This window comes from Schistocerca americana, chromosome 6 (genome assembly GCF_021461395.2).
Source record: "Schistocerca americana isolate TAMUIC-IGC-003095 chromosome 6, iqSchAmer2.1, whole genome shotgun sequence".
In the NCBI taxonomy this organism is placed as follows: domain Eukaryota; kingdom Metazoa; phylum Arthropoda; class Insecta; order Orthoptera; family Acrididae; genus Schistocerca; species Schistocerca americana.
In genome coordinates, this window is record NC_060124.1 from 475,170,905 (window position 1) to 475,187,172 (window position 16,268).

At 37.7% G+C, this 16,268-nt stretch overlaps 1 protein-coding gene across 3 annotated transcripts in view; it reads left to right on the forward strand.

The window, feature by feature from the left end:
• Positions 1 to 14,565, forward strand: part of LOC124619735 (pyroglutamylated RF-amide peptide receptor-like) — a 150,229-nt gene extending 135,664 nt beyond the window's left edge. For all 3 annotated transcript variants that reach the window (XR_006980117.1, XR_006980116.1, XM_047146307.1), the window contains exon 7: positions 13,900 to 14,565. Coding sequence is in view for 1 of the 3 variants with exons in the window: in XM_047146307.1 (XP_047002263.1) it covers positions 13,900 to 13,939 (40 nt within the window). In the remaining 2 variants the exon portion in view is untranslated. The remainder of the gene's footprint in view (positions 1 to 13,899) is intronic.
• The last annotated feature ends 1,703 nt before the right edge of the window (positions 14,566 to 16,268 follow it).

Consider the following 16,268-nt stretch of genomic DNA (forward strand, 5'->3'; position numbering starts at 1 on the left):
CACAAGTAAAGTCCCATCCACCAGAGGGCACGCGAGAATTTGGCCGCACCCTCTGCCAGTGGAATAACAACAACTCAGATGGGAGCGTGTTCACATAGATTTTGCGGGCCTGTTTATCAATGGGTTTTGGCTCATTGTCATTGATGCTTATTCCAGATTCCCATATGTGGTTCGCTGCTCCTCAACCACTTCAGAAATTGCAATCCAGGCACTAGCAAAAATCTTTTCTGTGAAAGGTCTGCCAGTCACCCTGGTATCAGACAATGGACCTCAGTTTATTTCGCAGACCTTCCAAGATTTTTGTAGGTGCTTCGGTATTCGGCACGTTTGCTCTCACCCCTTTCATCCACAATCGAATGGGGAAGCAGAGCGCATGGTGTGCACATTTGAGACGCAGATGAAAAAGTATGCGCACGAATTTCCTGCAGAAAAGGCATTGACATTTTTCCTGACGGCATACCGGACCACACCGATGGGAGAATGCAGCCCCGTAGAGCTCCTCCACAGGCACCAACCTAGGACTCTGCTGCACCTCCTCCAGCCTGGTCCTTGCCAGTCTTCGCAAAACGGGGTACCCAGCTTTCCACCGGGTATGTCGGTCTGGGCACATGGGTTTGGTCACAATCCATGTTGGATACCAGCAGTGGTCCTGAACCGCAATGGCCGCCGGCTCTACCCCTTGCAGGCAGGGGACCGTGAGGTACGTTGTCACCAAAATCAGCTACGTCCATGTTTGGGCACACACCCTCCGACCCCTCAGGCGCCGGCTTCCCCATTGCCAGCACCTGTGTTGTTTTCTCAGGGGAGGCTACCGCCCCTCCCACCTGCGACTCCGCCACACTGCGATGGTTCTCAGCCTTGGTGGCCTCCAGTAGCTCCAGCACCAGCATCGCCCTAGTTCAAGATGCCCCGGCGAGAGCCGGCCCCCCTCGCAGGCCCTGTTTCTCAGGAGGCTGGTTCACCTGTGGTCATCCCTTCCCCATCGTCCCCGCCGCTGGGTCTTGCCCCTCCCGAAGTGGACCAGGATCCGGAGTTCAACAGCTTGTCGCCCGTTCTGTCCTGGGCTCCGGTGGTGGGATGACAGGGGCCCTCTTCAGGTGGGTCACTTCCAACCATATTCAAAGGTTCCAGCTTGAGGGTTGGCAGATCCCCCTGACTCCAGCTTTCCAATGGACATGGAGGTCATCGCTATTGCACGACGCTCCCCTTTTGGATGCAGTGGGTCACAGTGGCTTCACCCCCCGAAGGAGGAGGAGTGCAGTAGCCACCAGAAAGATCGCGGAAGGCGCATGTCAGCACGGCGCATCACGGACAGTAATTGCCGCAAGTAAAGTCCCGTCCACCAGAGGGCACGCGAGAATTTGTCCACACCCTCTGCCAGCGGAACAACAACAACTCAGGCAACATGGGCCATGCCCAGTCAGTTCACATCGGGCAGGTCTAGCAGACAGTTCCCGGTCTACACTAGGTGAAGTGCGACGGAAACGTGAATCGTGTTACTACAAGTGGTCCACCAGTTTGCAGTAGGACTCGTAGATTGGACCCACATAAATTGCAAATTGCTAAAAAAGAATTTCAGTTTGTGTTAAATAGTGGTATTATATGTAATTCCACTACACCTTGTTATAATGTCAAATAATCACTGGTGAGTCAGTGGAGATTAGCGCCATCTGAATGACAGGACTCTCCCAGACTCATATCAAATTCCACCAGCTGTTGGGTAAATTTCATGCTTCAAAATTAAAAGATATTCTCAAGACTGACTTACTCAGAGCATATTACCAAATTCCATTAGCTGTAGAAGACAAACTAAAATCAACTATTATTACAACTTTTGGTCTACATGAATTTAATTATATGCCATTTGGGCTTTGTACTACACCCAGCACATTTCAGAGATTTATACATGAAGATGAAACTGAACTAGACATGTGTGTCCCATATTTGAATGATATTTTAGTAACAGCTCAGTCTCCAGAGCAACATGTTGAGCATGTAAATTTACTCTCTAAACAGTTGTATAAATATAGTCTCATAATAAATGTAGGAAAATTAAAATCCAGTGTAAAACAGCTAACATTCTTAGGAATTTAATTACACCTGCAGGAACAAAGCCAGATACAGAAAGGATTATGACACTAATGAACTAAAAATGATCCATAACAATTCATAAACTAAGAGCTTTCTTAGGAATCATCAATTTTTATCATTCACCTTTGGAACATGCTGCTGAACACGTAGCTCTGCTGAATGAATACTTATAACGAACAACTAAAAATGACTGAAGACATGTTGGATGGATAGAAGTGAGTGTCAGTTCCAAAAATACAAAGACAATCCCTCAAAAACTATGCTTTTAACATTACCTGCTTTGTACAATCAAGCCGGCCGGTGTGGCCAAGCAGTTCTAGGCACTTCAGTCTGGAACCACCCAACCACTACAGTCACAGGTTCAAATCCTGCCTCAGGCATGGATGTGTGTGATGTCCTTAGGTTGGTTAGGTTTAAGTAGTTCTAAGTTCTAGGGGACTGATGACCTCAGATGTCAAGTCCCATGGTGCTCAGAGCCATTTGAACCATTTTTGTACAATCAATTTGCATTAATTGTGGATGTATCAGATTTTGTGGTAGGTGTGGCATTGTAACAGTGGCAAGATAAACAGTGGCGCCAATTGGATTTTCTTTCAAAAAGTTTACAATGGCACAGAAAAAGTATTCCACATATGACACAGAGTTGCTTCTGTCAACTATTTAAAAGAATCAGAGATCAGCATCAATCCAATTATGTTATCTCCAGTACATTTTTCAATTTACTACAGATCTGGGACATATACCTGGTAAAGAAAGTGTTCGTCAGGATAGAAGTCAGGAGCGGAGGGCTTTGTAAAATGAAAATTAATTGAGTGGAATGGACCCAGTTTATTCTTGTAATGATGGTACAATGGTGCCTACGTAGGGCTGAGCAGCCCCAAGAGGGGTTGCCGTCTGCTCATCAGAGAGGCAGAGGCTAGAGGAGTGACTACTCGGGGCCGAGGTCAGAAGCTAAGAGAGCGCAGAGCTGTTTCCAAGCCGCCCTCGCCGCTCCCGGCCGCGTCCCCACATGATCACACAATTAGTCTCTGATTGGAGGATTGATTCCGCCAACGCGCCTTGCTAGTAGCGTACCCCCGTCAGCGCAACCAACCCGTGGGACTTGAGTCTGACCGAGGAGCACGTGGCAGGAATGTGCCGACCATGGTCTTCCGGCCAGCACCTTCCACCACAGTATGCCCAAGCCGGCTACGGCCGAACATTATGCATTGAAAATTTATTTAAATAAAATTTTGTCGGCAATGATCCCTCTTGGGGGGTCTCCTCCCTGCACAAAAGTGTCATTGCTGAGAGCTTATCTAGGCTTGAAGAATTAGTTTCAATTAACCATGAAGATATATCCCAAGCACAAGAAGATGACAAAGAGTTTCATCAACTCCAGTCGAGCTGTCATCCATCACTTAAACTAAAATACCACTTGACACATGGAGTAAAAAAATTGTGATGTGATGAATCAACACAAATTATTCGCCCTTATATTCCAGAACCATTTAGTCATCCTATTTTCCAACACTATCATAATCTGGCTCATCCAGGCTTTAAGATGACCGTAAACATGATCTCAGAAAGGTTTGTCTGGAACAATATAAAAAAACTATATGTGGGTGGAATCATGAACCGTTTCTCAGAAAAACAAGATATTATGACATGCTCAAGCACCATTTACGTCACTTTCCTAGGAATAATGAACACTTAAGAATGATTCTCCTTGACTAAATAGGATCAACGCCTCCTTCTGATGAATATAATTCTTGTTTAACATGCACTGATGGAGTTACAAACTGGCTGGAGGTGATACCTCTTCAAAACACAGACAAGTGGAAGCAGTACCACAAGCATTTTTCAATTATTGGATCACTAGACTTGGAATGCCATGCCAAATAGTGACTGACAGTGGAACACATTTTAACTCTGAGCTGTTCCAAGTACTATTAAAAATATGTGGTTGCAACCAAACCCAAAACACTGTGTATCACCCTCATTCAAATGGAAAAATTGAAAGATTTTATTGGGCACTTAAAGCAGCCATCTGTGCCCATCACCTGCTAAATGTACTCAAATAATACCTGCAATCATTCTTAACTTTCAATGTTCCATCAGGGAAAACATTAATTCTACAATTGCAGAAATGGCTTATCAGAATACTGGGTGATATTTTCTGAGAGTATGGCACAAAAAGGGATGCAGCCATACCTCAATTTTTTCCCCAATTGAAGCAATATATGAATCATTTGAAACCTATACTTTATCACCACAAAGCAAAGATAACACACGTTCATACACAAGGACCTCAGCAACTCAACACATGTGTTTGTAAGAGTTGACAGAGTGAAGAAAGTATTAGAGCCTCCATATGAGGGACCATACAAAGTAATTGAAAGGACTTCAAAAATTTTTGGACTTAAGATGAAAAACCAGATAAAAATTTCTCCATAAATTGATTAAAACCCACATACCTAATGAATGAAAATGATAAACTGCCTGAAGAACCAACAACCGGACTCTATAGAGTGTGAAAAATCAAGGAGAATAGCAATAACTGGTCATGAAATTCAGTTTACAGCAAGCTTAGCTGAATTTCTAAACCAGCTATGCTACTGAGATCATAATAGCCTTATGATCTTTGGGATTTAACATGGTGTCACTTTTATTGTTAGTATAATTCAATTTTCATTGTGCATGAGAAAATAAAATAAAAGAAATTGAAAAGTCCAAGTTAAAATGAATCCTTAATTAATGTAGAGAGCAACAAATACTTTTCAGATGTGGCTAACAACACGACAATGGGAAAATAGCATGACTCTGACTAGTACAACACACAAAATTACAACATTCCCATTACTTTAGAAGAGATCTTATATACTTACATGTGACCAGCTTTGTTTCTATTCTTCATTAGTATCAAGTCCAATTTAACAAACCAAATAGTTGAATGATGACACCTACTCTAATATTTGTGCAACAAATACTAACAGAGAGATAGAGGGGCTTGGCAGTACTTACCTCAGCTCCGTACAGCCAATAGATACACAAAACAGAACAGAAAATTTACGTTCCTAGCTTTTGGAAATTTGTTCCTTCATCAGGGAGGAGAGAGGGGAAAGAAAGGAGAGAAGGGAAAGTGGATTCAGTTACTCACAACCCAGGTTATGAAGCAAGAGGGAAAGGTAAACAGGGAGGGTAGCAAGGATGGAGGCATGGTTGTCAGAGGAATATTTTGCAATCTAAAACAGTTTTACCATGGTCTGGATCCTGAGCATAGTATACCAATAACTTTGCTTAGCTGTAGAAATATTGACATCTTATTCCTTACATAAGTTACCTCTTATTATTTACCTATTCATGCTTTCCCAACTATATGTGCAATAACCTTCTTGTCCTCCTCCTCCTCCTCCTCCTCCTTTGTTCTTTTCCTCCCTCTTCTTTCTCTTTTCTGAGGTTTTAATTTATTTCAGTTTATTATTATTCTCACTGTGTCCCTTCTAAAATCTCCAAACTGATGCAGGAACAGAGCTTACTGGTGTAGTACCTTGGATCTCCTACTATTTCTGATAATTATTACTTCATCTTTACCTATCTTTTTCCATAAAATTGGTATGTTCCTCTTAGTATGAATACTGAGTGGAAAAAGACCACTGCCCCTGTCCAGCCAATCTCAACCAGTTATTTCCTCTCCTCCCCCTTCCCCCTGAAGGATGTAATTATCGTTCCAAAAGTAACTTGTGATGCAATCTACCACCTGTAGATAATCACTGACCTGTCATCCTGTTTCTTTCTAATTTGTAACAATTGTAATTTCAATTTCTCTTTTCATACAAAATAAAATTATCAGCATCTTAATTGACAATCAGACATGATTGCATCAAATCATCTTGTGTTGTGTTACTGTCGATCACAGTAAAAGCTAGGAGATGAAACAATAATTTTTGTAGACATTATGACATATGTATCTTCAATTTTTATCAGATTAGGATCCATATGATCCCCTCATGTGCAGCAGTCATTGAAGACAGACCATGGAGAAAAGAATAGCAATTGATCATGATGTTGTAATAAAATTATGACTTTCACAATTGATTGCTGTTCTTCGCTCCACAGTCTGTACCTTCAATTATTTTAATATTAACAGAGTAAAACAATGGAAACTCCAGATACGAACATCAACAACTGTAAGAAGACATGTTAAGTTGCAGACAGGCACTTACACAAGGTTTTGGACACAGACTTCATGAATAAAAGAGAGACACACACCATTCATACACACAAGTAAGCACACCTCATGTATATGACTGATGAAGTCTGTGGCCCAAAGCTTATATAAGTGTATTTTAATTGTGCCTATCTGCAACATAATGTGTCTTCTTTACTTTAACTGTTGTTGTTGTTGTGGTCTTCAGTCCAGAGACTGGTTTGATGTAGCTCTCCATGCTACTCTATCCTGTGCAAGCTTCTTCATCTCCCAGTACCTACTGCAACCTACATCCTTCTGAATCTGCTTAGTGTATTGATCTCTTGGTCTCCCTCTACGATTTTTACCCTCCACGCTGCCCTCGAATGCTAAATTTGTGATCCCTTGATGCCTCAAAACATGTCCTACCAACCGATCCCTTCTTCTAGTCAAGTTGTGCCACAAACTTCTCTTCTCCCCAATCCTATTCAATACCTCCTCATTAGTTACGTGATGTACCCACCTCATCTTCAGCATTCTTCTGTAGCACCACATTTCGAAAGCTTCTGTTCTCTTCTTGTCCAAACTGGTTATCGTCCATGTTTCACTTCCATACATGGCTACACTCCATACAAATACTTCCAGAAACGACTTCCTGACACTTAAATCTATACTCGATGTTAACAAATTTCTCTTCTTCAGAAACGATTTCCTTGCCATTGCCAGTCAACATTTTATATCCTCTCTACTTCGACCATCATTAGTTATTTTACTCCCTAAATAGCAAAACTCCTTTACTACTTTAAGTGTCTCTTTTCCTAATCTAATCCCCTCAGCATCACCCGATTTAATTTGACTACATTCCATTATCCTCGTCTTGCTTTTGTTGATGTTCATCTTATATCCTCCTTTCAAGACACTGTCCATTCCGTTCAACTGCTCTTCCAAGTCCTTTGTTGTCTCTGACAGAATTACAATGTCATCGGCGAACCTCAAAGTTTTTACTTCTTCTCCATGAATTTTAATACCTACTCCGAATTTTTCTTTTTTTCCTTTACTGCTTGCTCAATATACAGATTGAATAACATTGGGGAGAGGCTACAACCCTGTCTCACTCCTTTCCCAACCACTGCTTCCCTTTCATGCCCCTCGACTCTTATAACTGCCATCTGTTTTCTGTACAAATTGTAAATAGCCTTTCGCTCCCTGTATTTTACCCCTGCCACCTTCAGAGTTTGAAAGAGAGTATTCCAGAGTACTTTAACTAGCAATCTATATTTTCCTACATTGTTGTGTTAACAGAATATTCATTTACCACCTGATGGCTGATAAAACTATTGTGCACCATGGATATTGCATCAGAATATGGCATAAAAATTATCTGGAACTAATAAACAAACTTTTACTGCTCTATTTTATGCATAAGGAACATCATTCTGTTTGTTTCGCCATTGACACACACACTTTTTTTTTCAACCTGGCTGAAATCTTATAGAGACTTATATATTTCTTTTTCATTTCTGTGTCATCTGATTACCTACATTTAAAGCTATATCCATACTCTGCAAACTATTGTAAACTGTGTGGTAGAAGGTGTCCCCAATGTACCTCTTATTCGAGTTTTTCTTTCTTTCTTTTTTTTTTTCATATACATGTTTGAATGTACATGACTACTTCCACTGTAATTAGTCTAATATTGCCCTTGAAGTCTCTATAGGAGCAATATGTGTGGGGCTACAGTATATTACTAGATTCCTCACTTAACAATTGTTAACTTTGTAAATAGACTTTTGTTGGATAACTGACATCTATCTTCAAACATGCTTTCTTCCAACCAGAGTTCAAAGATTTTTTCAAGTGATCTACACTGTAGTATATTGCTTAAGTAATTGTCTGTTTAAAATATGATGATTTCTGTCATTATTTCAAGAAGAAATTTGAGAACCACATTCTCTAAATGGTTGCATCTGTTTGAAATCTAAATTTTGAAATTTTTGGAACCAGTATAACAAATTATCTTGGCTCTTTGACCCTGCTTTTCCAGGTTTGCTTCTCATACGCAGCTTCAAGGCAATTAACTGTTTGATTTTTGTCAACTATTTATTTATTAGTTGGAGATAGCTATGTTGGTAATGTTTCACAAACATTTCAAAAAAGATTCTGAGTACTGAGTAGTATTTGTAAAACTTTCCTTACAAAGGACGTGCACTCTCAGGAGTTGCAGCAAACACAAATTATATGTCATTTTTATCGAAAAAATTTTATTGGTAACAGAAAAGCAATACAGCAAAACTGAAGGTTAGATGACCAAACTCAACAGTCTTTGTTGATTGGTTATGAGTTCTGTATTGTTCAGAGCTGAATAATTTGCATGCCTCTCTGCTTGTTTGAACTGAACAGAACATTCAGCCGTCTTGCATCCATCTTTCCATTTAACCATTATCATTCACTTGTGGTACGGTACTTGCTGTTGACAATGTAGTGAAATGCTCTCTTTCCAGCATGCAAGGTTCAGTTGTGTACTTCTATATCCTATCTCAGAATTTGTTTCCAGTAATCACACAGACCTTGATGCTGAAGCTTCCTTAGAGGCTAAAGTTCCACACCTAATTACTGGTATCTTGATCATGTAAGGCAGTCCATGGTTCTGCCTTGCACAGTCTGCCAAGATCATGACAATCATACTATATTATGCATATTTCTCATCTGTACACGTATTTTTCTGAAGTAGATTTTGAAATGCTTTTAGACTAAAAAAATTAAGAAATTAGTCTGCAGTGAGCCAGGGGATGCCAAAGATTTCTACTGACAAGATACTCTCAACAACAATGCTAGTTTAGCTACAAAATCATTTTATTAAGTTCAGACTCACTAGAATAATGTACATGTGCTTTCTCTTCTGGAAGGAGAAATTTTAAGGCTATTTTTGCCAGATGTCATAACCATTACAAAGAAGTCACTACAAGGTCTGAGAAAGCATCACAAGATTTAATTTTAATTGTTTCATATTTCAGGGACATACTTGAATATTACTGGAAAGATTGTTATTTGCCATAAAGATAACAAGTTGAGTTGTAGACAGGAGCAACAAAAAGACACTTACACATTAACTTCTGGCCAAAGCCTTCTGAAATGGAACCACACACATTCATTCACTCGAGCAAAAACATCTCACGCACACATAACCGCCAACTCTGGCAGCTTTTGCGTGAATGAATCTATGTGTGTTTCCATTTTTGGAGAAGGTTTTGGCTGAAAGCTAATCTGTAAGTGTCTTTTCATTGTGCAACTGAATATGTTATCTTCACGGTAAGTAGCAGTCTATCTTTTCATTATATTGTTGATTGATATTCCAACCTGGAGTTTTAATTGTTTAACATTACTGGAGATGTGTGCTGCAAAGTTAATTTTATGCCACTGTTCATGAGCAGTGATTTATGTGCTGAAGGTTTTCTTACTGAACCCCTAAGTGATGCTTGTCAAAGACAAGATAGCCCAAAGTTGAGTAGACTCTCTGATAAGTGCTTATGAGCTCAATTTTAAAACCAGGAGGATATTTACAAAAAGTTTTGTATATTTGTGTGGCTACAATTGTAGCAAGAAGAGCAAACTTTCTAGCATTTTAGAAAAGTAATTTGAAATGTGATTCTGAGGCTATGTCATTTGCTTTTGTGATACTTACTTCACAATGAGATATATACAGAGCCATGTTCAATGAAAATAAAGTCATTAAGACTTCTTTCATGCAAATTTCATATCTAAGTCATGCTACCTCTTTTTTTATTTTTATTTTTTAGTGACCTACAAGGTAATTGAAATTGTAAGAATGTACTCATAAATTCTGAATAATATACTATAAGCAATATGAGCAAAAATGACATATTTAATGTTCATGAAGCACACACATGTAATAACAAGAAAAGCAACACTGTACTTAGAAAAGAATTTTCTTAATGCCACTTTAATATTATAAGAAATTAATTTGTCACTATGTCTCCTCCACTGCTACAATCTCATATAGCATTCTGTGTGTCGTGTCCCAGTTGTTTATTTTCTGTGAAATGACAGCATTAGGTTTATGTACCTTACTTACAAGCAGGCCTAAGACGTCATTTTTCTAGTGCCTCATGTAGTTATCAGTGAGGAAATATTAAGAGTGTATTGCATTTAGAACATAAATTTTTATTTTAACCACCTGTTTGCAGCAGGATACCTACAAGCATTGTACTATTAATTTTTCAAAATATGATTATACATAATATCCTAAGTTTTTAAAGTAATGTTGTTAGATAGTCATTTACTTGAGCCATAGATAAAATTCACAAGAAATGTTATGACATGGAACATATCAACAGAATAAACAGAAAACTTATACACAACTGAATAGAAAAATAATATTTATATGCCTGAATGCTGCCCATTGACAGTTTATTAACGAGTAAGTACTTCTATGATACAGAAAGAGTTCTAAATGAGGAAGCTCTTTAAACTACATCTGAAAACATTTCTGATGTCTATCGGATATTTTATATCTATGGGTGGATGTCAACATGTTTTATAGGTGAAACTTTCTAGCAGATCAAAACTGTGTGTGCTGGTACAGGACTCAAAGCTGGGACATTTGCCTTCTCTGGCATGTGCTCTACCCACTGAGCTACCTAAACACGTCTCATGACCCCTCCCCATGGCTTAAATATCACCAGTACATCATCTGCTGCATTCCAGACTTCAGAGGAGTTCCTCTGTGAAACTTGCAGGTCCTGGAATGCTAGTCCCACAAGTTTTGCAAGAGAACTTCTTTTAAGTTTGGAAAGCAGGAGATGAGTTACTGTTGGAAGTAAAGCTTTGAGGAGCAGTCATAAGTTGTGCTCAGGGAGTTCTGTTGGTAGAGCATTTGGCACACTGGGCACAGGTCCCGGGTTCATGTCACAGTCCAAGGCATAGTTTCAATCTGCCAGGAAGTTTCATATCAGCAGACACTTTGCTGCTGAGTGAAAATTAATTCTGAAGTTTTCATCCCTTTTTGTGCCAAAGTTAAATTCATTAAAGGCTAATGTAGATCATTTTTCTCCCAAGTGTTATACTTATGAGTATCTCTGTTACTCTGAAACTTAGATGGATTGTTCATAACATATTTCCTAAGTGAATAAATGTACTATGAGGCTGTGGTTAATATTCCCAGCTGCTTAAAGAGATACCTGCAAGATATACCTGTGTGAATTCCACACATAATTCTAATTATTTTCTTTTGTGCAATGAGTACTTTTTTCCTACAGAAGAAGCTACCCAAGAATATCATACTGTTAGACATCAATGAATGAAAATTTGCAGTACATGTTAACTTACTGACATCTATGTCTCCAAGTTGACAGTTATTCTTATGGCAAAAGTAGCTGAACCTAAATGGTTTAGCAGGTCTATTACCTCGTTTTTCCAGTTAAAGTTTTCAACAGTATGCACGGCAAAGAACTTATAATTTTCTACCCTGTTTATTACTTCTTGTTGGTACACCACATTAATAGGAGCTGTGATGTTTTTGACAACACAAAACTGTTTCTTTGAAGATTAAAGATAGCCCATTTGTGCAAAACCATTTAGTAACTTTCACAGAAACATTGTTTACTATTTTCTCTGTTGATACTTCTTTGCTCAGCTTCACAACAATATTGTCTCGTCTACAAACAGGACTAATTCTGCTTCCTACTTCAATTAAAATTAAGTCATTAGCATAAAGCAAGTATAGTAGTGGGCCAATGATCAATTCCTGTGAGACTCCCAATGCAATTTCTCTCTTTGTATTAGCTGAACAGCCTAATATAACTTCCTCCATTGTTTCTTAAGTAAATCAGGCATCTGTTGGACTGTGTGTTCCATAAAATCTTAAATTCTGTAATAGAACATTATGACTGAGGCAGTAAAATGTCTTTGATAAGTCACAGAAGGTCTTCACTGATGATGTTTCATCATTCAAAGATTTTATTATGTGCTCGATAAATGTATAAATAGCTGACTCAGAACAATGGACATTTTTTGTTGTAATGAGCAACAGAATAATTACACCTCTTGACTAGAAATTCAGTATTGGGTAGAAATGCAGTAAACAGAACTCATATCACAGCACTACACATACATGAAACCAAAACTACTTGGAGAATGCAGCTACCAACCATGGCAGCTTGCAGCCACGTTTTCCTAATTACATCACAGCAAGTATATTGAAAAATCACCCTAAGTTGCGAAAATTTTCTGGTCTTTATCTAGGTCCCGGCTAGAATACGCTAAAAATTCTTAGACATCGCAGCAGGTAGCCCCAGTCACAGCATCTCATGTGGGAAGCTGGAATACACCTCTCTGACTGAAAACTGATGTCAATGCATATCCTAGTTCTCTCAAATAGCACCAAAGATGCTGTCAACAATAAAATCCCAGTTCAAAGTGTAGATTACCCACAAAGATATCAGCCTGTCATCCATATGACAATCTGGAGAATAATGTGGAGATTAGTAACTCTCCACTGTAATTTTTCCTCTTTTCTCAACCAAGTTATGTGATAAATATTTCTTCAGCTGTCAGGACTAAGACCAATTTCATCCAGTTCTAGTGTAATAATGTAAGATGGTTAGGTAACCAAAATAAAAACAAAGACAAGTGTTGTGGAATTAGCAATAGGTGTAAATGCAGAAGCAATTAGGTTCACTGATAAAGAATAACACTCTCTGAGATAGAATGGAAGCACACTTACCAATTGCTGAACTAGGTAAATATGTAACAGGATTGATACAAATACAAATTAAAACAAATCCAATGATCTCCTGGGCACAAATATTCTGAGTAGTTAATGGGTTTGCATAAATGGAGAGACTGGAGGCAGGGAGAAGGAAAAATAAGGAAATCTTGGAGAGGGAAAGTTGTTCCAACTGTGGCATGAGAAGATACAATGTGAAGTCAAATGTAAAAATGATTGAACAGCCTAGATTTTCATATGAATATTCAATTTATACAGAAAATGAGCATTTATTATGTTCTACAGCCATTTTGAAAGTACTTTATACTTAATAAAACCGAAAGTATAAAATTTCAATTGTAATTATTTGTTACATTTAGTATCTCTGTAACCTTAAATAAATATGTAGGAGATAAATGTTTTATGACTTCCTCAGCTTCACTTATTACTATCTTAGGTTGAGTTGATACTTTCCACCTTGAGGACAATGACCAACATGAAAAAAAGTGTGCAAAATGAATTGGTTAACTCTTTCTATTTTTGAAAACTTTGCTACTACTCATACTGCAACTGTTTTGGACTTAGCTATTTTAATGGACAAAGAAAAATCATATATTAATTTACGTTCTCTTTGATGCACAAAGTAACTGATTTATCTTGCTATGCAATACTTATTGGTGACATTGCATAATTAGTGCACAGCTAATTGCGCTGTTTTCTTGAAACTGCCAGCTAATATTGGCTCCTCCTATTTGAGTAGGCCTCAACCTTTTGGTAGAGAGCATGAAGAAATTATTTTATGAAACTATAGTGCAAATTGCTATCATATGTGTTTGAATATTACTGTATTACAATATACATGTGTCAATTTGCTCCATGTTTTGTTATTATAAGTATCTCATGTGAACTGTTACAGCTTTGGACGCAGTACCTCTGTAAGTGCAAATCAAAGGTGACATTGGAACCAAGAGCAAGAAGAAGAACTTTAAAGAGTTACAAACCGTACGGAGTCTATCATGTCTACAAAGTAGAACATTTGGTAACATGTTGAGACTTGCATTGACATCGTGATGAAGTGCTAGAAATACTAAGTATTTCAGTTCGTGAATACAGTCTGAAGAATTTCTAGATGTTAAAGTGATTATATAGTAAGCCATGCCTGATAAAAGAATAATGGGATAAAAACTGTTTCTCTGAAGGATTTCAGTATACTTCTCTGAAATAAATAATCAAACAAGAAGGGACTGGCTGTAATTCTGCCACTGCTCTATGATTAGTACTAAACTATTTTAAAGAAAGTACAAGACTTTTTCCATTTACTGTGTTCTTGCTGTGTGTGACTGTATGAAATAAAAGGAGTGTTGGCTTTTTTTCTGGAAGGAACAATATAGTATGTTTTGGCTAAATGAGAATCTGTGTTGGTGTATGGAAACATTTTGCTGTTAGTAAATTAAAAGTATATTGACATTTGTTCAGACTCTTATGATGTGTGTTAATGGATTGCTATCTGTTCCTGATAGAACAAACTATGTACCAGCATCAAATAGTATTAGATAAATGAAACTGTAAATGTTGTCTACTGTATGTGCTTGAGATTGTATTGGCTGTATGAAAATAAATAATTAAAATAAAATAGAGATGTTTGTAATTTACCTGTGTACAGTAACATTTTACATGTTCAAATATTGGTACAGATGGAACTTTTCAACAAATGGCAGTCAAACATAGTATGCTTATTTCCCAAGAAGGGAGTAATGATTCAGTGAAGACTAACTGTAAAAATGAATAATGTCAGAATTGATTTAATGGAAATGAGGCATAGAGAAAAAGCTTTAAAAAGTCCCCCCCCCCCCCACACCAAATAATACTATTTAGATATCTTACATTGCCAAAGGATTTACTGTATATTGACACTAAACATTATTTTGGAAGTTCTAAATTTAGGTCCAATGATGAAGTAGCCGGAACATGTTACATGAAGTAATTTAATAAATAGAATCTCCTTAAACAGTCTAGAAGGCATAACTTGTGAGATTCATAATAACTGCAGAATCATGTCATAGTTTTTTTCTTTTCAAACCATTAAATATTTTCCATGTTTCATTTTTCATTGCACCCGTCCCCACTGTGATGTTAGAAATACGTGCCAGTAAGGTGAGACCGGGGCTCAAAACATGTGATTTGAACCTAAATGCCAGGGGAAATATCCATCATCAACATTTGCCATGCAGTGCAGAAGAGGTAACAGCACAAAGTTCTTGATGACAGAAATGAAAAAAAAAAAAATGTAATAGCAATAATTCTACACCAATGTTACATCATTTTAAATATCAGACAAAAGACAGACATTTTAACTCCAGTTTTGTTTACATCAATAAAAAAATTAAAACAATAATACTGTATCCAAGTTACAACATTTAGCTGGAATAATGTGATTAAGAAGTTACCTCATTTTATTTTTCATTTACCTCTCTTCCTGTGTACATTTTCATTTCGTAACTCTGTCTGTTTAATTTAGTTATTTTCATTTGAAAAAAATTTTCTGATAAATAGAAAGGGTTTTCTAATAGCAGCTGTTGCAGCTGTTTATTAAAGTGTTTAAATTTAACTTTTGATTTGGCATTAGTGATGTTTAGTGGTAAACAGTTGTACAACTTTGCTGACATGTAACCACTGTTTCTGTCAATTTCAGTTTTGTGAAGCTGTTGTATTCTTAATTTGATCCAGTGTGGGGTGGTGGTGTATCTTTTCATTTTTGTTGTATTTATCTGTAAGATCCCAAGCAAGGAACATAATTTTGGGTATGTACAAACTGTAGAAAATTAGAATCTTGTTTTTTATGAATAGAGACTTGCAGAAGTGTCATTTTTGTATGTTTCCTCTTATTCTAATTGCTCTTTTTTGTAACTTCAGTGTTTTCATTGGATGAGTTGAGTAGGCTCTGATTTCTATATCTTAGCTTGTTACAGCATTGAAGTATGAAAAATACACCATGTGCAGGTCATCTCCACTTATTAGTGGCTTAATTTGTCTGAGAGCAAAAACAGCACTGCTATGTTTGTTGCGTATGGTGGCAATATGATCTATCCATCCCAAATACCATTGACAGTGACAGTTTTGTACTTTAAACTACTCTTACATGTAGCATTTGCAGTTTGATCAGTTCATTTGTTTTTCTTATGATGTTTCTAAACAGTATTGCATTAGTTTTCTCGTAAATAGGAATTAACCTATTCACTCCAAGCCAGAGACAGTAATAACTCTATCTCATTTTCCAGTTTCTGC